Raw genomic sequence first — 27195 nt, forward strand, 5'->3', positions numbered from 1 at the left:
AGTGTTGTAATCATCGGGGACTCTGCTTTTGGATTTGGACTTTTGATTCTGGTTGCTTCAAAACATCTACATTACCGTGACTCCAATTAAGCAATGTAAGAGTCGTTTCCTGATGTACAGCTGACTTACTGCTGTTTCGGAATACAGTGGTCTCCTGAACATACGGACCATGGGAGCAATGTAATTCATGTATTACAGTTCCCGCCCATGCAGGTAACAACTGTACTGGACATGAACTGCAGTATAAGCATTGCATTTTTCCCACGGTCTGGTTATTCAGGAGACCATTATATTTCAGTAAGTCTGCTAACATCAGGCAATCATTAGTGTTGCCTGGAGAAACTGTCCAGGTCCCAAGAAAATGGCTGAACAGATTTGAATAAGTCACCAGATACAACAGGTGAGATGACTTGATGACGATGTGCTTAGCAAGTGTGTACTTTTACTTGGACAGCACAGCCCAGCAGTAGTTGCAGAACAACAAAGAGAAGCCCAATTGCTGGGACAAGTTCCAGGCCAAAATGAAGAAAACATTTGGCGATGATCATCATCAAGCCCATTTAGTGGAAAACCAGTTGGAAAACAGGATGCAGTGTCATGGAGAAACAACACAGCCCTAACATACAGAATTTTTTGGCCCTGGGCCACATTGTGAAACTAAATATTACAGATGCTGACAAAATCTCACACTTGATGAAATAAATCACAAGAAGGCATATACCACGCTCTTCTGGTAAAGGATTATGCAACAGCAGGAAAACTCATACAGTGGTGCCAGTGAACTGACAAAATGGAACAGAAAATAATCAGATGAAAGAGGCATGATTGACTCCCAAATCTGGTCCCTGTGGCACTTGCAGAAAACCATCATGACCTCACCTCTCTCATACATCTGGTTGTAAGAGAAGAGATAAAGTATTTTTGGGCAGCCAGAAGTGCCAAACTGAGTAAGCAGAAGATAGGAGCTGTGAATGTTACCCCAGAAGGCACAAGGTAATAGAGATTGTTGCGGGAGTGAAGTATCAATCTTTAGCACTAGTCTGCATCACCATTAGAATGTGCCAGGAAGAGTGGACTCTGCAGCTCAGACTCAGAGACATTGTCCATGCTCTGCGTATGAAGCACAGCTACAGTCCTGAGGCGCAGAGTGACAGAAGGGCTTCTTGTTCAAGGAAATTGAAGACCCAATGATCACAACAAAGCTTTGGTGAGAGGGGCCTCTTTCAATGCTTGTCATAGTGAAGAGGATGTGACAACACCATCATAATGTGAGAATCCTGATCATTGTTTTTCCAGGAGAGGGAGCAGTGTCATGAACTGTGCTGCATGCAGTCTGGCATAATGCTTAACGTCACTGGCTGGTGTGCTGTTGGTCCCCAGATCAAACTTGAACACCAACAACTATTTGTCATTTAGTATTTATCCGTTTCGGAAGGTTGTGGAAGATTCTTGTTGTTGTCTTCAGTCCCAAGACTGGTTTGTTTATCTCCCAGTACCTACTGCAACCTACATCCTTTTCAATCTGCGTAGTGTATTCATCTATTGGTCTCCCTCAACAATTTTTACCCTCCACGCTGTCCTCCAATACTAAATTGGTGATCCCTTGATGCCTTAGAACATGCCCTACCAACCGATCCCTTCTTCTAGTCAAGTTGTGCCACAAACATCTCTTCTCCCCAATCTTATTCAATACCTCCTCATTAGTTATGTGATCTACCCATCTAATCTTCAGCATTCTTCTGTAGCACCACATTTCGAAAGCTTCTATTCTCTTCTTGTCCAAACTATTTATCATCCATGTTTCACTTCCATACATGACTACACTCCATACAAATACTTTCAGAAATGACTTCCTGACACTTAAATCTATACTCGATGTTAACAAATTTCTCTTCTTCAGAAACGCTTTCCTTGCCATTGCCAGTCTACATTTTATATCCTCTCTACTTCGACCATCATCAGTTCTTTTGCTCCCCAAATAGCAAAACTCCTTTACTACTTTAAGTATCTCATTTCCTAATCTAATTGGCTCAGCATCACCCGAGTTAACTCGACTACATTCCATTATCCTCGTTTTGCTTTTGTTGATGTTCATTTTATATCCTCCTTTCAAGACACTGTCCATTCCGTTCAACTGCTCTTCCAAGTCCTTTGCTGTCTCTGACAGAATTACAATGTCATCAGCAAACTTCAAAGTTTTTATTTCTTCTCCATGGATTTTAATACCTACTCCGAATTTTTCTATTGTTTCCTTCACTGCTTGCTCAATATACAGATAACGTCGGGGAGAGGCTACAACCCTGTCTCACTTCCTTCCCAACCACTGCTTCCCTTTCATGCCCCTCGACTTGTATAACTGCCATCTGGTTTCTGTACAAATTGTAAATAGCCTTTCACTCCCTGTATTTTACCCCTGCCACCTTAAGAATTTGAAAGAGAGTATTCCAGTCAACATTATCAAAAGCTTTCTTTAAGTCTACAAATGCTAGAAATGTAGGTTTGTCTTTCCTTAATCTATTTTCTAAGATAAGTTGTAGGGTCAGTATTGCCTCACATGTTCCAATATTTCTACGGAACCCAAACTGATCTTCCCCGAGGTTGGCTTCTACTAGTTTCTCCATTCGTCTGTAAAGAATTCGCGTTAGTATTTTGCAGTTGTGGCTTATTAAACTGATAGTTTGGTAATTTTCACATCTGTCAACACTTACTTTCTTTGGGATTGGAATTATTATATTCATCTTGAAGTCTAAAGGTATTTTGCCTGTCTCATACCTTTTGCTCACCAGATGGTAGAGTTTTGTCAGGACTGGCTCTCCCGAGGCCGTCAGTAGTTCTAATAGAATGTTGTCTACTCCCTGGGACTTGTTTCGACTCAGATCTTTTAGTGCTCTGTCAAACTCTTCACGCAGTATCGTATCTCCCATATCATCTTCATCTACATCCTCTTCCATTTCCATAATATTGTCCTCAAGTACATCGCCCTTATATAGACCCTCTACATACTCCTTCCACCTTTCTGCATTCCCTTCTTTGCTTAGAACTGGGTTTCCATCTGAGCTCTTGATATTCATACAAGTGGTTCTCTTTTCTCCAAAGGTCTCTGTCACTTTCCTGTAGGCTGTATCTATCTTACCCCTAGCGAGATAAGCCTCTACGTCCTTACATTTGTCCTCTAGCCATCCCTACTTAGCCATTTTGCACTTCCTGTCGATCTCATTTTTGAGATGTTTGTATTCCTTTTTGCCTGCTTCATTTACTGCATTTTTATATTTTCTCCTTTCATCAATTAAATTCAATATTTCTTCTGTTACCCAAGGAGTTCTACTAGCCCTCGTCTTTTTACCTACTTGATCCTCTGCTGCCTTCACTACTTCATCCCTCAAAGCAACCCATTCTTCTTCTACTGTATTTCTTTCCCCCATCCCTGTCAATTGTTCCCTTATGCTATCCCTGAAACTCTGTACAACCTCTGGTTTAGTCAGTTTGTCCAGGTTCCAACTCCTTAAAATCCCACCTTTTTGTAGTTTCTTCAGTTTTAATCTACAGTTCATAACCAATAGATTGTGGTCAGAGTCCACATCTGCCCCTGGAAATGTCTCAACAGTTTAAAACCTGGTTCCTGAATCTCTGTCATACCATTATATAATCTATCTGATACCTTTTAGTGTCTCCAGGCTTCTTCCATGTATACAGCCTTCTTTCATGATTCTTGAACCAAGTGTTAGCTATGATTAAGTTGTGCTCTGTGCAAAATTCTACCAGGCAGCTTCCTCTTTCATTTCTTAGCCCCAATCCGTATTCACATACTACGTTTCCTTTTCTCTCCTTTCCTCCTACCGAATTCCAGTCACCCATGACTATTAAATTTTCTTCTTCAATTTCGTCGTCATCTGCAGAGCTAGTTGGCATACAAACTTGTACTACTGTAGTAGGCGTGGGCTTCGTGTATCTTGGCCACAATAATGCGTTCACTATGCTGTTTGTAGTAGCTTACCAGCACTCCTATTTTTTTTATTCATTATTAAACCTACTCTTGCATTACCCCTATTTGATTTTGTATTTATAATCCTGTATCCGCCTGACCAAAAGTCTCGTTCCTTCTGCCACCGAACTTCACTAATTCCCACTACATCTAACTTTAACCTATCCATTTCCCTTTTTAAATTTTCTAACCCACCTGCCCTGTTAGGGGATCTGACATTTCACGCTGCGATCCGTAGAACGTCAGTTTTCTTTCTCCTGATAACGACGTCATCTTGAGTAGTCCCTGCCCGGAGATCAGAATGGGGGACTATTTTACCTCCGGAATATTTTACCTAAGAGGATGCCATCATCATTTAACCATACACTAAAGCTGCATGCCCTCGGGAAAAATTACGGCTGTAGTTTCCCCTTGCTTTCAGCCGTTCGCAGTACCAGCACAGCAAGGCCGTTTTGGTTGGTGTTACAAGTCCAGATCAGTCAATCATCCAGACTGTTGCCCTTGCAACTACTGAAAAGGCTGCTGCCCCTCTTCAGGAACCACGTGTTTGTCTGGCCTCTCAACAGATACCCCTCCGTTGTGGTTGCTGTGGTTGCACCTACGGTACGGCTATCTGTATCGCTGAGCCACGCAAGCCTCCCCATCAACGGCAAGGTCCATGGTTTACGGGGGAGGGGGGGGAAGTTTCTTATGTTTGTAATTTTTGTATATTGTTTAATATTTGATATTTGTATGAATAGCTGGACTCTTCATCCAGCAGTCAGTTCGTGTTCTGTTCTGGTTAATCGATAGTGTTCACAATAAACATGTTTCAAGTGCTGAGTGTTGTACTTCATTGACAGCCCTGCTTTCAGATTTGATCTTCATTGTGGTTATGTCAGGACAATATAGCCCAAATGCCAGTGAAAACCAACATACACAATAAACATAACAAATTCAGACAAGCATAGTGTATCTATCATAGAACTGAATTATGAAAACATTACAAAAATACGAGGAAAAGCTACACAGTTTAACATTATTCACAGAAAAGCTTTTTATAAAGCTGGCTTCTGAAACAAGGATTGTTGTTAAGGTCTGGTGAGGAAGATGATCTCTGATAATAACAATATAAGTGTCAAAATGATGCTCATTACCAATATTAAGAATGCAAAGCAATTTGAGCCTTATTTGCATCAAGTTTACTATTCTTGGAGGTTTTCTGGAGGGTTGGATAGGAAGGGCAACTTAGTGTCAGCCAAGATATTCCATGTGCTCAGCAGATTTAATTTATATTTTTGGCATACAATTACTCAGATATTGTGCTATTTTAAATACTGGTTAACTATTTTATTTGTCTTGAGTAGCAATTTTTGTGGAAAATTATTTATTTTTGTTTCTGTACAATTGGCTTACAGGACAACCCTAGACGTACTTTAGGAGCTGTATGCTTTCATTGAGTAATATGCTATCCTCGGTGCCCTGTCTTCATCTTATTATCTGTCCTTTATAGTGATACTAAATGCTAATGTGCTACTTTTTTATTTTTACCTATAATTTAGGTCTCTCGCACCATGGGCCATCTTCATGAAGTTTTTGTTGGAATATATTTGCATACAAAAGTTGGGCAGTGATATCCATAAAAGTCATCATTTAATTTGTATGACATGGGGCATTGATTTTTTTAAACTACAAATGGGCTTGTACTGGTTACTAAAGGTTGGCGTTGCAGGTGACACATGTCTGCTGTAACGTCTTGATGTATTTGTTGTCAGTTGGTACCTTTTCTATCGAAAGACACTGTGACACACAAAGCACGTTAGGTATTTTAATAATTTTCAATTCCCAGTATATTTAGCCAGTTGCTATGTGCCTGCATGATATGATGGTATTGCCATTGAATGTTGTCACAAATTTCCTCGTTTTCATGTTTCAGCTTAATTTTTATTGTGTCCTGTAAGATAATAAATAATGTTGCAGACCTCTGTCGTTGGTCCCAATGCTAAAGAAAACAAACAAATAAATGAATGAGTATTAATAATTATTATTTTCTACTTCAGCTCCATTATTAGGATATTGTGACTGTTACGATACTTTTTGCCTCTATTGGCTGCCTAGACTTTTCCTCCTTTCCCTCTTTTTTGAGCTAATCTGTCTCACCATTATTCATTTAATGTATTCATTTACTGACTTGAATTTGATCTGTTAGTTTACTGATCTCTCTAACCTCCTCCTTTCTTAGTTTGGCTAGTAAATTTCCTTTTACTGCTCTAGAAAATATTAATCAAAACAATTGAACGTGGCTGTCTGGTCCTCTTTGTTTATAATTCATATCATTGTAATTCTGCTCAAACAGATATTATTGTTTTCCCACTTTTAATTTTTACTCGTTTTTCCTGAGTTACTTTTTTTTTTTTTTTCTTCCCTGAGGGGACAGAGCGGGCTGTTTTAGCAACAACAAATAGCAACTATTTGCCCTTTTCAGCCATGAGTTTATACACTTTATTTTTAGACAATTTTTACATTTCTCTTGCTACATAGTGCAAGTTTTCTTTTGGTTATTAACAATTACGATGATATTTTGATATTTTAACATTGACAATGATATTTTAACATTTACCCGTACAATGATATTTTAACAATATATTTTGTTAATGTTACATTACAGTTTCGTTTTCCTTCAATTAATTTTACAATGCAATTTGTTCTTTGTCATTAATAGTTTATAATTACAGATATTTTATAATACAGGTAACTACTTATGCTACTATACATATGCAATTATTTTACATTTGTTATTTAGTGTGTAGAGTGAGGGAGGGGGAGTAGAGGGAGTTAGGTTAGGTATGTTTTGATGGTTCTTTTGTGGGCCATGTTCTTGGTGGTGTTTGTGTTTTATTCTTGTGTTCTTTCGTCTAGGTGTGGGAGGGATGGTGGTATTTGTTGTTAGTGGTGATAGGATTGGGGCGAGATCGGGGTACGTCTTTGCTATGTTGTGAGCGATTGTGTGGGAGGGTGTTGTGTATTTGAATTTAGGTTTCCTGTTTGTTCTGTGGTTGACTGTGATAATGTCCTCCATGTCCGGTCTTTTGTTTAAGATGTGATTTCCGTACCTGGCTCTCATTTTGGCTAATCTGGTTTATAGTGGCTCCATTCTGGTTGCCTCATATACTTCGTTGCTCGGTGTTATATACGGTAGCCTTGCGATACTTCGTAGGAGTCTGCGTTCCGTGCTGAACAGTCTTTTTGCGATCGGCGCATGTATGCCTCCCAGGGGGGCTGCTGCATACTCCAGAGCTGGACGAATGAAGGTTTTGTACATATGTATTGCTGTTTGGGTGTTGCAGCCATGGAAGCGTCCATGCACTTGTCGTATTAGGTTTTGTCTGAGTCGGGTTTTGTTAAGGAGGTACGTCAGGTGGGTTTTCCAGTTGAGATGTTTGTCTAGGTATACTCCGAGGTATCTAGCTGTGTCGTTTAGTTGTAGGGGGCTATTCCAGAGGGTTAGTCGGATGTCGTGTTCGTTCTGTTGTTTCTTTTATGTTAAGTGTCTGTGTCTGAAGAGGACTGTCTGTCTCTTGGTTGGATTAGGTCGTATCCTCCATTTTGCCATCCTGTTTTCTAGATAGTGGAGGTGTGTGGAGTTACCTATTCACCAGTCCCTGTATGCTTCAGAAATTTTATGGTCTTTGATCTTTTCTTCCCCAGAAAGATGTTTCTTTGCATTGGTCTTATCCTTTTGAATCGTATTGTTTATACATTTTGTGTCAATCCATGTTTGTAGTTTATTTTCCACCAGCAGTGTAATATTATCTGTAAGGAAGGAGAAGGAGAGGCAGAGACAGTGAGAGAGAGAGAGAGAGAGAGAGAGAGAGAGAGAGAGAGAGAGAGAGAGAGAGTTGTGGGGTAGGAGGTGTGGAGTAATCAATAAGAAACTTCACATTGAAGTCAATTTTACATTAAGAACTAAAAAAAGAAAATGAGAATGTAACACTGTACTTCAATGATTACACAGAGATGATCATTCATTCCATATTGCAGTAATTTCATGTAGTTTATAGTCATTACTTTATGCAGGAAAATATGTCTACCAGAAAAATAAGTTTTTCTTTTATTTTAGATGGGTGTAGTCTGAATTAAGAGTTCTAACATTCTCCTAACCTACTAGAAATTTTGTTACGTTATCTTATTACTTGAAGACTAGCTCCTGTGCTGATAGAAAAAATTACTCTTTTTTTTCTGCCTTTCAGTACTTCTGTACCAATACTATTGTTGTGGAGGTGTAAGATTAGGTCTCTCTCACTCCCCACCTGCCCCCCTGTCCCCTCAGGGTAAGTATTATGCTTTGATGCTTTGCCTTTCAGCAGTAATAGCTAAGATGTTTTAAAATGCTTTAAATTTGGACCTGCAAAGTTTTGATGCTTTTATTGAACAGTCTTCTCTTTTAGTCGAATATCCAGCAATATGGACCTCTAACACCCAATATGGAACAAAAGTTTGCTAGTCCTTAAATAAAAAGTGTCAGGAATCGTTGCTTGGTGCTAGTGGATATAATTTCTCATGACATGTAGTGCCTGCATGTGGCTTTCACTAAAATATAAATGTCATGTGACTAGGGCCTCCTGTCGGGTAGACTGTTCGCCAGGTGCAAGTCTTTCGATTTGACACCACTTCAGTGACTTGTGTGTCGATGGGGATGAAATGATGATGATTAGCACAACACAACACCCGGGCCCTTAGGACTGACATTCTGTTGCGCTGACCACTCAGCTACCGGGGTTTGATGGCTTTCGCTAACAGCTTACCTTATGACTTGAAAATGACTAGACTAGTAGATGATCGAAGTATTACAGACTTGTAAATCTTTGCTTTGAGCTAGCCTTAATGAGGTTTAAAATTTTCTAATCACTCATTTGAAAGCAGTCGATGTTCTGATCATTCTGATCAACTTGTTATTCCTGTGTTATATGTCTTGCGTGTAGAGAGAGAGAGAGAGAGAGAGAGCATTTCATAAGACATTTACTGTCAGTGTGCTATTGTTCATTGTATAAGTGGTACGCAAGTACAAATCCACCCTTGAGTGTTACCTGCATTTGTTTTTTGCAGTTTGATGATGTGAAATGATCCTTTGTGCAAGGGGGGGGGGGGACATTTTATAACTACCAATTTTATTATTACATATGCAGATTGTGAACAAAATATTTGAAATTTATATGTTCCTGTTTTTCCTTTGCTTGCAGATTACAGTCATGAGTGCAGTTGAAGCTGAACACTTTTCTCTTAGGTGGAATAATTTTCATAGCAATTTAGCTACTGGTTTCCATGCTCTGTTAGAAGAAGTTGACCTCGTTGATGTTACTATAGCTGCTGAGGGACAATTTGTGCAGGCTCATAAGATAGTGCTGTCTGTTTCCAGCCCATATTTCAAAGAGCTATTTAAGGTAAGCCAAAGGCTAAAAATAATCTTTTTTCACTCTTTTTATGCTTATGAGAATCATTTTTACATTTTATATATGATTTTTTTAGGTCAATCCATGCAAACACCCAATAGTAATACTCAAAGATGTTTGCCACAAGGAATTAGTGGCAATACTACAGTTCATGTACCAAGGAGAGGTGAATGTGAGGCAAGAAGAACTGGGAGCTTTCTTGAAAACTGCGGAATTACTGCAGATCAAGGGACTCACTGGGAATGAACCACCTTCAGTAAGTGAATGACAGTATCAACCAAGCACATGAAGTTCAGGTGTTACAAATCCTATAACATTTTTAGATAAAATGTCTACTCAGCAAGTGGTGACAGGAGAAAACACATAAAAGCTTAAGAATATTTGCAAGCTTTCAGAGCCAGTGGCTCCTTCTGGCAGAAGGATTGATGAGGAAGGAGGGGGGATGACAGAAAAGGACTGGTGAGGTTTAGGAAGTGGGGGAGTTTGGGAAAGTCACCTGGAATCCTGGTTCTGGGTAGACTTGCTGGATGGGATGAGAAGGAAAGATTGATTGATGGGAACTGCATCAGATGAGATTTGAAAACCTGAGAGCTTAAAGGTGGAAGATTGGGTAGTAAGCAAGACAGAGATTACTGTAAAACATTGTGCAAGAGTAAATAAGAGCGGAAAGTTAAGTGCATTGTATATGGTAGAAGCCGTAGATGGAGAAAACAGACAGGTTCTATCATTCTGATGACTTAAAGTGTGAGTGTTGATCTAGGTTATATTGGCTTATTCTCCCAAACCACCTTCCACTTCTTTAAGAGGCGACTTACTTGGAATTTGCAGCCCGTCTTCTTTACTGAATAGCCGGCTCCTGCAAATCCTCTTGACTACTTCTCTGTCGAATAACACTAGACTCTTTCTACTTATGAAATAAGTAGGCATACAAACTTAACTTTTCGTCAACTAACGATGTATTTGATCTCCATACACAATAAAAAATTCACTTTCCTCATGAATATGTAACTTCCTGCAAGTCTCTCATACAGTTGGACATTAGAAACAAATTGAGTTATAGTTAACAGAAAGGTGGCTTGTATACCAAGACCTTTCTTGACATGAATCATAAAATGAGTCTTGCCTCTAACAAAGTTGCGTCAAGAGTCTACAAGAGTACTTTTTCAACTGTTCTTGTTTTACTAATAATATGTAACTTCCTGCAAGTGTCTCATACAGTTGGACGTTAGAAACAAATTGAGTTATAGTTAACAGAAAGATGGCTTGTATACCAAGACCTTTCTTGACACAAATCATAAAATGAATCTTGCCTCTAACAAAGTTGCGTGAAGAGTCTACAAGAGTAGTTTTTCAACTGTTCTTGTTTTACTGATAATATTCAGTGACACAATAAGCACAGAGCTGTGTATAAACTCCATGGTTCTTCCTTACACACTCACTAAAACATCTATGGATTGCCCGATAGGTACTTGTTGGTGCCGTCCGACCACCGCATCTACTTTCTTCCAGCGACTGATCTTAAACGTGCACACACAAACATGTGACGCACAGTAGATAGGATTCTACCATCCCACACTCGTATCCAGAATATCGTGTGTTCGAGACGGTAGAAGGCTGAGTGGTTCTAGAATTTACACAGATATTCTCAAATCATTACAAGGTCAGAAAATAAAAGCTGTAGAAAAATAAAAGAGGCTGAAGAAAGGAATAGTTACTAGGAAGAAATGCTGAGACCTAAGAAACTAATGTAAATTAAGTCCAGGTGGGTGGTGAGAACCAAGGATATGTTGTAACATCAGTTCCCACCTGTGGTTTCTGAGAAATTGGTGTCTTTGGGAAGAATCCAGATGGCATGTCTTGTAAACAGGCACCGAGGCTGTGACTGCCATCTTGTATATCACACTCTGCAAAATGATATTGTGTGTTGCCAGTAAAAACCCTCTACCTGTGCCCATACATCCTAATCGCTAACTTGGTGGTAGTCATAAGGTCAAACAGTGTTTATGTAACTGATGTCACACAACGTGTCATATCGTAGGTGGCACTTCCTTTGATAGTGTGTGTTTTGCCAGTTGCAGTGCTGGTATAGATGATGGTTAGGAGGGTGCATAGGGGAAGTCTTATTGGGGGGGGGGGTCACAATAGTGGGAGCAGTAGGGTAGGGAAATAAATTCAGAAGGAGCCTAGGGTCTGATCAAGATGTTGTGGAGATTGGGGAGGGATTCATGAAAATCTATTGTAGGTGCTGCGCCTGAAATGAAATGATGGACAGAATAATCCTCATTTCAGGGTATGATGTTAGGAAGTCATAGCCTTGTGGAAGTAGGTCACCTTTTCATGGGTCACTTGGATGGGGCTTCAACCCCTGGTTTGGTTTAGATACTTTGATGACATATTTATCATATGCACTCAGATTGAGGCTGGCCTGTTATAATTTTTGGAATCTCTAACCATGTTCTCGCATCTTAATTTCACATGATTCTATTCTGAATCCTATGCCATTTTTCTTGATGTTCATCTCATCCTCGCCGAGGGTCAGCTACACAATTCTGTTCATATTAAACCTTCGGAAAAACAACAGTACTTACATTATGACAGTTGCTATCATTTACATGTCAACTGTTCCCTCTCATATGGCCTTGATGTTTCAGGAAAATGTATTTGTTCAGATGTAGACTCTTTAGCAGTATTCCACCATTCTCTTCTCATCCTTCATTGGGTATAATTACCCTGCCAGCCTAGTTCAGAAGCAGGTTTCCTGGGCCATCGCACCCTATCCTGATACTGCTTATCACTCCAAAAAACACCTTAGGAGTACACTTCTCGTCTCTCAATATTATCGTGGTCTTCATTGTATTAAACAGCTACTTCGATGAGGCTGAGACTTCCTAAAATCATGCCCAAAAATGAGATCCATTCTGCCTGATATTTTGCCCGCAGCACCTAGAATAGCTTTTTGTTGACCCCCTTCACACAGTTCCCACAATATCCTAGTCAGACACCATGCTCCTTCTGTACCCATTTACTTCCCCTATGGCTCCCACCCCTGTGACCGTCCCCGCTGTAAGACTTGCCCTATGCATCCTCCTAACCACCACCCATACTAGCCCTGTAGCTGAAATAAACTGTCAGAGGGAGAGCAATTTGTGAAATGGTCATGTGCCACCTGTTATGTAAACAGTGTTTGGCCTTTTATGTTGGTATGACTGCCACCATAGTAACAGGTTAGGATGAATGGGCATAGGTAGAGTTGTATGCTAGTAGCACACAATATCATGTATTGTGTCATCCTGTAGTAGGTGGAGCATGCTCTATAACATGACAGTCACAACCTTGGTGCCTGTTTCACAACACATACTATCTGAATTCTTCCCACAGACACCAATTTCTCAGAACTCCACAGGTGGGAACATGTGTCCCAATATCTCTTTGAATCTCGCCACCCACCTAGCCTTAATTTACATTAATTTCTATAGTCTCACCATTTCTTTTCTATAAGCATTCCTTTCTTCACATCCTTTTATTTTTTTGTGTCTTTACTTTTCCAAACTGTCTTCCCCCCCACCCCACCTCTACCACAAACAATGTACTTAGCTTTCCCCTCGTATTAACTCTTGCACAATCTTTTGTCGGTAATCTATGCCTTGCATACTTCCTTGTCTTCCACTTTTTAAGTTCTCAGGTTTTCAAACCTTGTCCGGTGCAGTCTCCAACAATCGGTCTTTCTTTCTCATATTGTCCTGTGGACGTACCCTGACCTGGAACTAGGGGTGACTTTTCAGAATTCATCTCATTTCCTAAGCCTCGCCAGTCCTTTTGCTTCATCTTTCTTCCTTTCCCTTCAACCCTTCTGCCAGAAGGCTCCCAAAGCTTGCAAATTTCCATAACGTTTATTTGCTGCTGCTGCTGGCACTTAGTGAATTGAGTTTTTATCTATCCAGTTATGTTATACTTTCTAAAATTGAATATTTTTGTTAATCTATTACATTTTTAGTTTTTTAGTTCTTGATGCTTATGTGCTCAACAATGAAAGCCAGCTAAATGTTGTCAGTATGCTACAGAAAGGTGAGAGTACTCTATGCAGTCAGGTGGTTGAGGTTTAGATTCCTTTTTCCACAGAAAAGGAGAAACATCTGCAGTATTAATTAACAATTGTCTCTCTTGCTCCATTAGCTGATACCAGTAAACCTCCAATTCTTTGAAGAATCGAACTACCCTGTAGAAAAAAAACTCGTAGACTCTCACTAATCTGGCCATTCCTTGCACATGTGGGTGCCAGATTAGTGGCAGTCCCAGATTATTGAGAGTATCTGAAATTTATTTAAAAATGTAGGGGATAAACTTTATTAAATCCAAAAATACATTCATTTTTTAAGAAAATTTTGTCCTTGAGTGTTTACATAAGTATACAGTAGCATCACTCACTGTGAAACATGTCTTGAATTTTTAAATGTCCCAACACTGATATGCAACAGCGGCATTCTTTATCATGGAAATGCTTTACAAGCATTACATCTGTACTGTATGTATCTGATTGTTGCATAATATACTCCAGGAAGACGCCCACAGCTTCAGCACCAGCAGTGTGAGACATCTTCATGCTCTCTCTTCCTATGTCCTTTTCGTCACTTCCATCAATATTTTAATACATACTTTTGATTATTTCTTTACTTGCTAAAGTTTGATCTGTCTCACAGTTTTTCTCATTCAGCCACTTATCAGTATCATCATCATCAGTTTCTCCTCCTCCTGAAAGTTGTGGATTGTGTCAGAGTACAGGGTGTCAGCAATTGATAATTCCGAATTGATTGGCTCATTACTGTCAATCAGTATTGGATCCAACACACATCAATGCATGGTCACACTTTTCTCCAGCTCTTCATTATGATAGCACTTTCCACTTCAACCCATGCCTCATATGCTTGGAAAACATCATGTAAGTTGATTTCCTTCCAAGCCTTCAGCAGTGTCTTGGTATAGTCATCTTCACATTCCTTCAGCAAAGAGACAAGATGTGCATGTCAATAAAGATGTTTAATTGATTTCAAGATTCTCTGGTTCATGAATTGAATCAGGGCTGTCTCATTGGGCTGAAGAAAGAGTGCTTGTATACCATTGGACTTTAGAGTCACATTGGAAAGATGACCGGAGCATTGTCAGTAATGATAGCTTTCAGTAGAAGCTTTTTCTTTTTCAACTCCTACGTTACGGCAGGTAAGGATGTTTTATGAAACCACTGAGAGAATATTTCTTTGTCCATCCAGGCCTTCTTCTGAGCCCAATATTGGACTAATGGCATATTTATGTCACTTTATTGAAAACAACATGGATTTTGGGATTTCCTGATCACCATGAGCAGTAGTTTATGACTCCCATTTGCATTACAACACACCATTAAAGTGAAATATTCCTTCTGTTGCTTGTACCTATGACCTCCCTTCTCCTTCTTAGCAGCTAACATTTTTGAAGGAAGCATCTCATAAAAGAGTCAGGTTTCATCAGCATTGTATAAGGCATCAGCAGTTAAATCTTCTTCCTCTGTTATCTTCTGCATCTTATTTACAAACTCATGTGCATCTTTCTCGTTATCTGAGCAACTTTACACAGTGATTGTCAGCTGTCAAATGTCATGGCATTCTTTTTAGTTTGATAGCAACCCTCACTTTCTGCAAACAAGTTACTATTGCCAAATCACTTGTTAAATGCAGATGCTTTTCCTTTATTATCAGGTCACTGACTGGAATTCCTTTACTGTGCTGTATGAACCATCTATAAACAGCTGTGTCCAGAACTTCATTCTTACTCGACATAACCTTCTGTTTTCCCATTTCATGATCCATTTGGGTTACATACTGCCGAAAAACATCTTCGTTTGTGGTGTCATAAGTAGTTGCTCTTCCAACATTGTACTCAGCAACAATGGCTTTCTGCGAAGAGCCTCTGTTTAACTTATCTAAAATTCAGAGTTTCTGCTTGAGGTCTAAGGTAACATGTTTCCTTTTAGAAGATATGGAACTGTAAAGAATGCCACAGTTTCAAATTTGTATAGCATTGTTTAAAACTGTAATTCACCAACAACATTGTTGCACATGATAACTCATTGCTGTGCGCCACTTTGGATGTGGTCGGATTACCAAGAGGCCGGAGTACTGAGGGCCGGATTAGTGAGAGTTTAGTTTAGTTTCGAATGATTGATTACTTTACAAATGACTTAATGTGTTAAATATTTGATATTAAGTATATAAGTGAGAAAAACTTTAGAGAAGGTTTGAAATTTTGTTTAAACTTCATTGAAAGTTGCCAATTAATTATCAAACACTGGATGAGTTTAGCCTGGGTATTTTGCACTCCATTGTAAGAAACAGCTAGCTTTTCATTTACTTCAATGTTTATGATGGTATATCTCCTGGAAACTGTGTTGTACAATTATATAATTTTGCAGGCACTTTCAATGGTACTGTCCATAAAAAGTGTTGCAAATAGAATTTGTAGTAAGAAAGTACTAAATTAAATTGGCATACCTGATGTCGTAATTTCACTGCATGAACAGGGAAATTCGCCATTTTGTGGAGGTGTTTCAGTGAGAAAAAGCTTTGTAAAGGTTTGAAATTGTGTAAGTTTTTATACAAGTCACTAAGTGCTCTCGTTCTCAAGTACTGGAAGGATGTGATCTGGGTTTTTGTGTGCTGTGGGTTATGCTGCCTTTAGACAAATACACAGTTTCTAACTGTGTTACTTGTGTTATTGTGTTAAACCAAAACATAGGATTAAACCTCATAGTAAGTACCTGGGTCTAGGGGCAGCCGGCGCGGTAGCTCAGCATGGCTGCCCTCTATAATAAAAAAACTGAGTGGTTGGATCAATGATGAACTAGATCGGGTGTCATGGGACATCCGTCCTGAGCAAATACAATGAACAATAATGGAAAAAATTGGGGTGAAGGGGGGGGGGGGAGGTGGTGTCTTTAATTAGTAATCGAAATGTCCTCAGTCCCAGGTTCGAAACCTGTCATCACTTATATTTTAGTTAATAATCAGTATTAGTGCCCAAAGACTTCTGGCATAAGATGTCGACATTCTGCCAAAGGCCTTGTCAAACAGGGCAGAGAAGTGGACAGAGGTTCAGGGCACTCTCTTGCCCTTGGGGTGGGAAATTACCCCTAAAGGCAGAAGAATCAGCAATGATCAACAGCATGAGGATGCAAAAGGCAATGGAAACCATTGCATTAAAGATGCGTAATGTATGTCCACAGAACATGGGGTCTGTAATTGAAAAAGTGTTATCATCATCTCTCCATTGGCAAAATATTCTGGATTAGTTCACCATCGGATCTCCGGGAGGGGGCTGCCAAGGAGGAGATGATCATGAGAAAATGATTGAATAACTAGCAAAAGGATAACATTCTACAAGTTGGGGCGTGAAGTAACAGAAGCTTGAACGGGGTAGGGAAGCTAGAAAATCTGGTAAGGGAAATGCAAAAGCTCAACCTAGATATAATAGGAATCAGTGAAGTGAAGTGGAAAGAAGACAAGAATTTCTGGCCAGATGAGTATATGGTAATATCAAAAGCAGCAGAAAATTGTATAATGGAAGTAGGATTTGTTATGAATAGGAAGTTACAGCAAAGAGCATTACTGTGAACAGTTCAGAGATATGGTTATTCTTATCAGAATTGACAGCAAACCATTGCTGACAATGATAGTTCAGGTATACATGCTGAAGTCATGAGCTGAAGATGAAGGGATAGAGTAAGTATATGAGGATAATGAAAGGGTAATACAGTATGTAAAGGGAGATGAACACCTAATAATCACGGGGAACTGGAATGCCATTGTAGGGGAAGGAGTAGAAGAAAGATTACAGGAGAATGTGGTCTTGGGACAAGGAATAAGAGAGGAGAAAGACTAATTGAGATCTATAATAAATTTCAGCTAGCAATAGCAAATACTCTGTTCAAGAATCACAGAGGAGGAAGTAAACTTTGAAAAGGCCAGGGGATACGAGAAGATTTCAGTTAGATTACATCATGGTCAGACAGAGATTTCAAAATCAGATTCTGGATTGTAAGATATATCTAGAAGCAGATATCACCATGTAGTAGTGATGAAGAGTAGGCTGAAGTTTAAGAGATAAGTCAGGAAGAATCAGTATGCAAGCAAAGAAGTGGGATATGGAAGTACTACAGAATGATGAGATATGCTTGAAGTTCTGTAAGGCTATAGATACAGCAATAAGGAGTAGTTCAGTAGGCAACATAGTTAAAGAGGAATGGACATCTCTAGAAAGGACAATCATATACGTAGGTACAAAGAAGGTAACAGTGAAGAAACCATGGGTAACAGAAGAAATACTTCAGTTGACTGAGGAAAGAAGGAAGTACAAAAATGTTCCTGGAAATTCAGGAATACAGAAATACAAGTCACTGAGGAATGAAATAAATAGGAAGTGCAGGAAGCTAAGATGAAATTGCTACATGAAAAATGAGAAGAAATCAAAAAAGAAATGGTTGTTGGAAGGACTGACTCTGCATATGGGATAACCAAAACAACCTTCAGTTACATTAAAAGCAAGGGTGGCAGCATTAAGAGTGCAACAGGAATTCCACTGTTAAATGCAGAGTAGAGAGCAGATACGTGGAAAGAGTACTTCAAAGGCCTCTATGAAAGGAAAGATTTGTCTAATGTGATAGAAGAAGAAACAGGAGTCAATGTAGAAGAGATAGGGGATCCAACATTAGAATCAGAATTTAAAAGAGCTTTGGAGAACTTAAGGGCCAAATAAGGCAGAAGAGATTGATAACGTTCCATCAGAATTTCTAAAACAACTATTCACGTTGGTGTGTAGAATGTATGAGTCTGGTGACATACCATCTGACTTCCAGAAAAGTAAATAATATACAGAAGAATGGGAAAGAAATTTGTTAATGTCTTAGACGACAGTCAGTATGGCTTTAGGAGAGGTAAAGGCATCATAGAGACAATTCTTACATTGTGGTTGATAACGGAAGCAAGACTAAAGAAAAATCAAGACATGTTCATAGGATTTGTCGACCTGGAAAAAGCATTTGACAGTGTAAAACGGTGCAAGATGTTTGAAATTCTGAAAAAAATAGATGTAAGCTATGGGGAGAGATGGATAATATACAGTATGTACAAGAGTCAAGAAGGGAAATAAGAGTGTATGACCAAGAATGAAGTGCTCAAATTAAAAAGGGTGTAAGACAGGAATGTAGTTTTTCTTCCTACTGTTCGATCTGTATGTCAAAGAAGCGGGGATGGGTATAAGAGGAAGGTTCGGGAGTGGGATTGAAATTCAGAGTGAAAGGTTGTCAACGATACGATTGACCGATGACATTGCTATCCTGAGTGAAAGTGGAGAATTACATGATCTGCTGAATGGAATGGACAGTCTAATGAGCACAGAACGTGGATTGAGAGTAAATTGAAGAAAGACAAAACTAATGAGAAGTAGCAGAAATATGCAAAATTATACATAGATAAAACCACGAAGCGCTGGTAGATAGACAAAATAAAAAATAAAAAACACACACACACACAAATATCAAGCTTTCGCTTTCGCAACCCACGGTTCCCTCTTTCCTGATGAAGCAACCGTGGGTTGCGAAAGTTTGATATTTGTGTGTGTGTTTTTTATTGTGTCTATCTACCAGCACTTTCTTGTTTGGTAAGTCACAGCATCTTTTTTTAAATCAAACTTTCACAGCAAACTGTTGCCTCATCAGGAAAGAGGGAAGGAGAGGGAAAGACGAAAGGATGTGAGTTTTAAGGGAGAGGGTAAGTAGTCATTCCAATCTCGGGAGCGGAAAGACTTACCTTAGGGGGAAAAAAGGACACGTATACACTCGCACACACACACATATCCATCCGCACATACACAGACACAAGCAGACATTTGTAAAGGCAAAGAGTTTGGGCAGAGATGTCAGTCGAGGTGGAAGTACAGAGGCAAATGTGTTGTTGAATGACAGGTGAGGTATGAACTTCTTGGTTCATCCCTATGAAATCCCCAACCACCTTCCCTACCCTCTGGCTCCTACCCTTGTAACCGCCCCCGGTGTAGAACCTGTCCCATGCACCGTCCCACCACCACCTACTCCAGTCCTGTAACCCGGAAGGTGTACACGATCAAAGGTAGAGCCACGTGTGAAAGCACCCACGTGATTTACCAACTGACCTGCCTACACTGTGAAGCTTTCTATGTGGGAATGACCGGCAACAGACTGACCATTCACATGAATGGACACAGGCAGACAGTGTTTGTTGCTAATGAGGATCACCCTGTGGCTAAACATTCCTTAGTGCATGGCCAGCACATCTTGGCACAGTGTTACACCGTCTGGGTTATCTGGATACTTCCCACTAACACCAACCTATCAGAACTCCGGAGATGGGAACTTGCCCTTCAATATATCCTCTCTTCCCACTACCCACCAGGCCTCAACCTCCGCTAATTTCAAGTTGCCGCCACTCATACCTCACCTGTCATTCAACAACATCTTTGCCTCTGTACTTCCACCTCGACTGACATCTCTGCCCAAACTCTTTGCCTTTACATATGTCTGCTTGTGTCTGTATATGTGCGGATGGATATGGGTGTGTGTGCGAGTGTATACCTATGGGATTGACTCCTTACCCTCTCCCTTAAAACCCACATCCTTTTGTCTTTCCCTCTCCTTCCCTCTTTCCTGATGAAGCAACCGTGGGTTGCGAAAGCTTGAATTTTGTGTATGTGTTTGTGTTTGTTTGTGTGTCTATCAACATGCCAGTGCTTTCGTTTGGTATATGCCTCAACAAACACTGGCCTGTGAAAGATTAAATCACAGTTTTAAACAAATTAGAAAACTTTACAATAGCTAACAGTTTTTGTAGGAAAAACAGAACCTTTGGTGGCTCCTGTATCATGGTTAATAACTTGTTAGAATATAATGAAAGGCACTATTTTAATTTACTTAACGAAGAACTTATATTTGTAAGTTGCTGTGTAGAGCTATAACAACATAATATTATTATTATCACCTCATTATACAGGATTCTGGGTAGTGATGCGACTAAATTATTTTTTAGAGAAATTCCAGTGTCTCCTACATAAACCCACAAAAGAAAAGAGGAAAAAAATTGTAATTGTTCCTGATTTTAACATAGATGCAGCTAGTGAAACAAGCTTGTCAACCAAGTTTGTTGACTGAATTCAAGAATATGGCTTTAGACTAAATTTAACTGATGTCACCAAAGTAAGTGAGCAAACTGCAGCGTGTACAAACAATATTGTAACAAACAATACATTTAATGACATTACCAAATTCTCATTAGATCTACGTATCTCAGATCACTCGGCTTTGCTTATTGAATTACTAAAAATAAATAAAGAAAGTGGAAGGAGGTGTTTGATGAAAAGACAGTTCAGTGAAGAAAACTGACACATGTTCTGTTGTAGACTGTGCATGGTAAATTGGTCATTGCAACATGAAAGCTCATGTCCAAAAAGATTTTGACAAGTTTTTAAACAGCTTTTTACATGTTTTCAATTAAACTTTTCCACCTTTAGTCTGTCACAGAAAGGCAAGTAGTAAACTAAAGTGGTTTACTACTGGCATTTTAATATCTAGTAATAGAAACAAGCAGCTGCATGCTGAGCTGAAATCCAGTAACAGTACTGAGTTCATTAACTATGTTAAATCATATTAAAAAATACTGTATTTAAGAAGGTAGTCAAAGTGGCAAAGGAAATGGCAAATACTAAATTTATCTAAAAGCACAGTTGTCGGATCTGAACTTGGAATCAATCCTAGCCACCAAGAAATTTCTAAAAGACAAAATAATTATAAATCCTGCTCAAATATCAGACAATTTTAACAATTTTTTTGTAACAGTAACAAAATCTGATGTTGATGCAGATGCAGACTCCTATCAAGATATGTACGTTTATTTGGGTCAAGTCAAAATTTCACAAAGCAACTGTAAAAGATGTAGAAAAATCTATATTAAAGCTAAAACATAAAAATTTTACGGGAGTGGATGAAATACCTGCCAAAGTAATCAAAGCAGGCTCAGTTATAATAGCACACCCACTGTCTGGAATAATTGATCAATCACTTGAAGAAGGCTACTTTCCAGACATTCTAAAATATGCAGAAATGAAACCATTATTTAAAAAAGGCTCCAAAGAAGATATGAGAAATTACCACCAATTTCCCTTCTTCCTGTGTTTTTTAAATATTTGAAATGATTGTTGCCATCCAAATTCAAAATTTCTGTCACAAATTTAATGTAATATCAGAAAATCAATTTGGTTTTCAAAAGGCAAAAGTATAATCTGCACAATTAATGAGTTCATAAATAAACTTAGGTCCACTTTAGATAAATCACAAAAAGCTATGGGTATCTTCTTGTGACTTATCCAAAGCAAATTATATAAAATGCAAAAATACGTAATTATGGGCAGTTCCTTATACTAGTTTAAGTCATATTTGCAAAGAGACAGCAAAGGGTAGTCATAAAATGAGACAAAGGAAAGTACTCCTCAAAATGGGGAACTATCTGACAGAGATTACCACAAGGATCAATTCTAGACCCAACAATTCTTCTTTTATACATAAATGACTTACCCATAAATATAAATCATCATTCAGTTTCATTCGTTGATGAAACATCAGAACTGATAGAAAATAAAAGTGCAGAAGAAATTCATGAAAATATCATTAAAACTCTAGAAAATCTAGGTGTATGGTTCCATCTAAATGGCCTAAAACTAAATATTTCAAAAACATAGCTTATGTAGTTTAAAACAAAACAAAAAATATTCAAATTGTTTGAATAAATGATATTCAAATTATGCACAGAAGCTGGAACTAAACAAAGTAGAATGTGTTAAATTTTTAGGAATGCAGTTGGACAGAAATCTGTCACAGTCCTCATATATAGACTATTTAAAAAGCAATCTGAACAGCCTGGCATTTGAAGAAGGCAGCATACCATAGCTACTTTGAGGCAATAGTGAGACACGGCATTGTATTTTTGGCAAATGCTAGCAATTTGACAAGAATATTAAATTTACAGAATGAAATCATAAGGAACATGTGTAGCGCAAAGTCAAATGAAAACTGTCGGCCACTATTAAGAGACCTAAATATATTAAGGGGACCACACCCTGCATATCAAGCCCATGTTAATTTAGGCAAGTATTTGACCCATTTGTGAAAAACTATTTGATGCAGGACCTTAATACTTTTACTGTATGTTACATGATGCTGATAGAGTCAATTGTACTAAAATCTACTTTATCCATTTTATAGTTTTTAAGAAATACTTTTGTAAATTTGTTGTTGTTGTTGTGGTCTTCAGTCCTGAGAATGGTTTTATGCAGCTCTCCATGCTACTCTATCCTGTGCAAGCTTCTTCATCTCCCAGTACCTACTGCAACCTACATCCTTTTGAATCTGCTTAGTGTATTCATCTCCTGGTCTCCCTCTACGATTTTTACCTTCCACCCTGCCCTCCAATACTAAATTGGTGATCCCTTGATGCCTCAGAACATGTCCTACCAACCGATCCCTTCTTCTAGTCAAGTTGTGCCACAAACTTCTCTTCTCCCCAGTCCTATTCAATACCTCACCATTAGTTATGTGATCTACCCATCTAATCTTCAGCATTCTTCTGTAGCACCACATTTCGAAAGCTTCTATTCTCTTCTTGTCCAAACTATTTGTCGTCCATGTTTCACTTCCATACATGGCCACACTCCATACAAATACTTTCAGAAATGACTTCCTGACACTTAAATCTATATTTGATGTTAACAAATTTCTCTTCTTCAGAAATGCTGTCCTTGCCATTGCCAGTCTACATTTTATATCCTCTCTACTTCGACCATCATCAGTTATTTTGCTCCCCAAATAGCAAAACTCCTTTACTACTTTAAGTGTCTCATTTCCTAATCTAATTCCCTCAGCATCAACCGACTTAATTTTACTACATTCCATTATCCTCGTTTTGCTTCTGTTGATGTTCATCTTATATCCTTCTTTCAAAACACTGTCCGTTCCGTTCAACAACTCTTCCAAGTCCTTTGCTGTCTCTGACAGAATTACAATGTCATCGGCGAACCTCAAAGTTTTTATTACTTCTCCATGGATTTTAATACCTACTCCAAATTTTTCTTTTGTTTCCTTCACTGCTTGCTCAATATAAAGATTGAATAACATCAGGGAGAGGCTACAACCCTGTCTCACTTCCTTCCCAACCACTGCTTCCCTTTCGTGTCTGTCGACTCTTATAACTGTCATCTGGTTTCTGCACAAATTGTAAATAGCCTGTCGCTCCCTGTATTTTACCCCTGCCACCTTCAGAATTTGAAAGAGCGTATTCCAGTCAACATTGTCAAACGCTTTCTCTAAGTCTACAAATGCTAGAAACGTAGGTTTGCCTTTCCTTAATCTAGCTTCTAAGATAAGTCGTAGGGTCAGTATTGCCTCACGTGTTCCAATATTTCTACGGAATCCAAACTGGTCTTCCCCGAGGTCGGCTCTTTGTAAATTTATCAACAAAAAATATTTAAGTTTCTTCTGCAGAAAATATTTTTTGTGAGCTTCCTAATGGGGGAATATTAATAAATGTAGTACCAGAGGTGGCTTTTTATGTTGTGCAGAGTCTCTGAAAATTTCATTCATTTATCTATGATAGTTTCTGATATAATGGGGCATATGTACTGAAAATTTTAGTTTGTGGGAAATTGACTTTAAAGAAAAAACTTTTCAAATTTGTTACTTACAGTTAATTAAAACTGTCCTGCTGCATATGATGGCTCTTCTTTGGCCTATAGGAGGCCTTCCAGCTTCTTTTTCACCTTCCTGGATGTTTATCTTGCTTTCTTGGCCTTATTAAATGAAGACCTGTCTGCATCGGCTATCCTCATTTTATCACAATGTTGGAGCCCAATGATCGTATTTTCACCAGGATTAATTCCCAGCTTTTTCAGTACCCAACACTTTCCAATATTACCACAATTGATTATAATAACAGCATCATGAACTCCTAGTTTCATTGTATGCATGCCTACAAATACAGTTTTAGGAAGGTGGTTCCAAATTATGCTGTTGAAACATTCATTTGGATTCTGTGTCTGCCCATGCAGACATTTCCTTGGAAGGTCAGGATGAGCCAAGTCTGTGAAAATAGGTTTAATTGCTGTAATGACAGCAGCAGGAAAAGAATGCTGGTGAGAATAAGATTCTCCAGTTACCTGAGCCCTGTTGTATTTGCACCACGAATTTTCTCCTCATGGACACAATCCAAGACATGGCTTATCATCAGTACAGGACTTATGGAAGAATATGGCCCAAACATCTCTCTTCATTCCCTCCAGATTTTCTTTATTTCTCCTAATTGCCTGCCCATAGTATACCTGCAAGTTTTCTATTTCAGTTTTAGTTAACCGACCGTGTCCGGTCAACAGTTTTCCATCTTCTAATTTTTTTTTTCCTTTCATATCAACAGTTAGTTTTCTTAGCCTTGTTCCCAAACGTTTTTGAACATGGCCTACACATTCTATTTTGCTAATAATGGCATCTCCATATGGCTTAGAGTTCACCACATTGTTGTATGCCTTACTGTCACCATCACCCAAATATTTGGTGTACCGTACGCCTCTTGTTCCTACAGAGTGATGAAGTATTTGTTGTAATCCATGAACTTCCATACCACCACTTGTTCCTCCACAATTAGCCACACAATTGTGTTCTTTATGGTCATTGACTTTACAACATTTGCAATATTTAGACATTATCTCCACATATAACACTTTACCGCTGTCTACATTCATGGCAGTCACTACTCCATTCAGAGAAGTATGTCCTCTTTTTCTGCCAACTTCCATCTAGTGCAACTGCAATATCCGAACATCCATCATTTTCTTCCACTGCTTCCCTAGCAGCCAGTTTCATGCTTTCCTCACTGACCTCACATACAGCTTTCTCTAATATTGCAGTCAGTTTTTCAAATTTATTTGGTAGTTATTCATCACTGAACAAAATGTTCTCCCTGTAGCCATGCCTTTGCCAATGGATCGTAAGGCATAAGCTAATCTAGTATTGACTTCATGAGGGCGACTTGCATCTCCTTTTGAAGAACTCATAAATGAAATAACAGCTGAGCATTTAGTGTAAATTAAATCCAAAGCAATTGCTAGGCCTTTTCTCTCACTGGCACTCTCACAAATTTTCACACTCTGTGACTCACCACACTGTCTACATTGTACAAATTTAGAAATTACATCTGATAATATTCTCAAATTTGTAATAATGTTACTGCACCCCTTGTCACTTACAGTAAATTCGTTGTAACTCTCTTGAAATGGTGAGAGCTTCTTTGATGCTGCACTTGTTGAAGAATTACAATTAGGAACATCGTTGCAAGGTGACATAACCTCTTGTACAGAAAGCTTTCTAAACATGTCTCCTCTAAATTGTCATTTCTTGAAAATGCCTTTATGTTTCGTCATCTTCAATAAACAACAAAAAACATGTAAACAAGCACTGCAAATGTAAGTATGGTAACTACTCGCAACCACACTTGAACAAAACCACCTGTGTGTATGAAAGCGTGTTGTTTACAAACAGCAGAAACAAAAGAATACCGACCGTTGCATTCCAAGGATAGCCAACACACTCGGGAGTAAAAAAAAAAAATCCCTAACGTTCAATGTAGGGGATATAAAGATCTAAAATATATACAGAAAAGTGGGTGACAGAAAAGTGGGCGTGGCACATAAACACACGTAGGAAAATGCAAAATCTTTTTCAGAGTACTTAAATAAAACCTTAATGTATCGAAATATGATGAAAACCAAAAATTGATTTTTTTTCAACGTGAACCACGGTGTGGTCCCCTCACTGTATTTGTATGGAATAATTCTTTTCACAAATAATAATCCAGAGTTGTTTGATCCAGATGACTACCGGCATGGATATGAAACTAGAAACAAAGAAAGTTTCATGTTTCCTACACATAGACTCAAGTTTTTTGGGCAGACCCCATAATATGTCGTCATTTATTGCATTTACGGGCCTTTATGCCTACAGCAAAATAAAAAGGATACAGAACATAATATAAAAAGAAGACAAACAAACTGCACATTATAGAAATTTGCAAAGTTACATATTACAAAAAGAAAAAAGCACCAGTTAGTCACAGTCTCAGTATAAGAAACATTTATTGCAGGTGGTGGTACATTGCTGTCGGTGTTGGTCCCCAGCCTCATCTTGTACCGCTGTTGGCTCCATTTGTTTGACTATTGCCAGTACCTGAGCCTTCCATTGTGTCCTTGGTCGTCCCTGTGGGCATCTCCCAGCAGATTGGGAAAGAAGAACACAGTTAGGGAGGGATCCACCAGCTCGGAAGATGTGGCCAAACCACTGTATCCTCTTCTGCACCGATATTCGTCCGATGTTTGGTAAAGGTCTTCTTTTGTTCTTTGTTCCCATTTATCATCAGTGGTATTGTAGATGGGTCCATATATCTTTCGAAATACCTTCCTCTCGAATGCACAAATTGCTTCTTCAGTTGTTGAAGTTTCCCAGGTTTCACAACCATATTAAAGTACAACCATACTAATGTCATCTACAGCCGAATCTTGGGTTTTAGCAAAATCAGCTGAGAATGAAATAAATTGGTTAGGCTGAAGAAAATGTGATTAGTGTTTGTTATTCGCTGCTGCACCTCTTTCGTCTTTTCTCTTTTATTAATCAGTATGTATCCCAGGTATTTGAAT

At 38.7% G+C, this 27195-nt stretch overlaps 1 protein-coding gene across 7 annotated transcripts in view; it reads left to right on the forward strand.

Annotated features, from left to right (window-relative positions):
* LOC124607350 (broad-complex core protein isoforms 1/2/3/4/5-like) overlaps nucleotides 1-27195 on the forward strand; it is a 331766-nt gene that overhangs the window by 43682 nt on the left and 260889 nt on the right. For all 7 annotated transcript variants that reach the window (XM_047139695.1, XM_047139681.1, XM_047139688.1 and 4 more), the window contains exons 2-3: nucleotides 9202-9402; nucleotides 9488-9667. In XM_047139695.1, coding sequence (XP_046995651.1) covers nucleotides 9211-9402; nucleotides 9488-9667 — 372 coding nt within the window. In that variant the 5' untranslated portion in view covers nucleotides 9202-9210. The remainder of the gene's footprint in view (nucleotides 1-9201; nucleotides 9403-9487; nucleotides 9668-27195) is intronic.

Source organism: Schistocerca americana, chromosome 1, assembly GCF_021461395.2.
Source record: "Schistocerca americana isolate TAMUIC-IGC-003095 chromosome 1, iqSchAmer2.1, whole genome shotgun sequence".
Taxonomy (NCBI): Eukaryota; Metazoa; Arthropoda; class Insecta; order Orthoptera; family Acrididae; genus Schistocerca; species Schistocerca americana.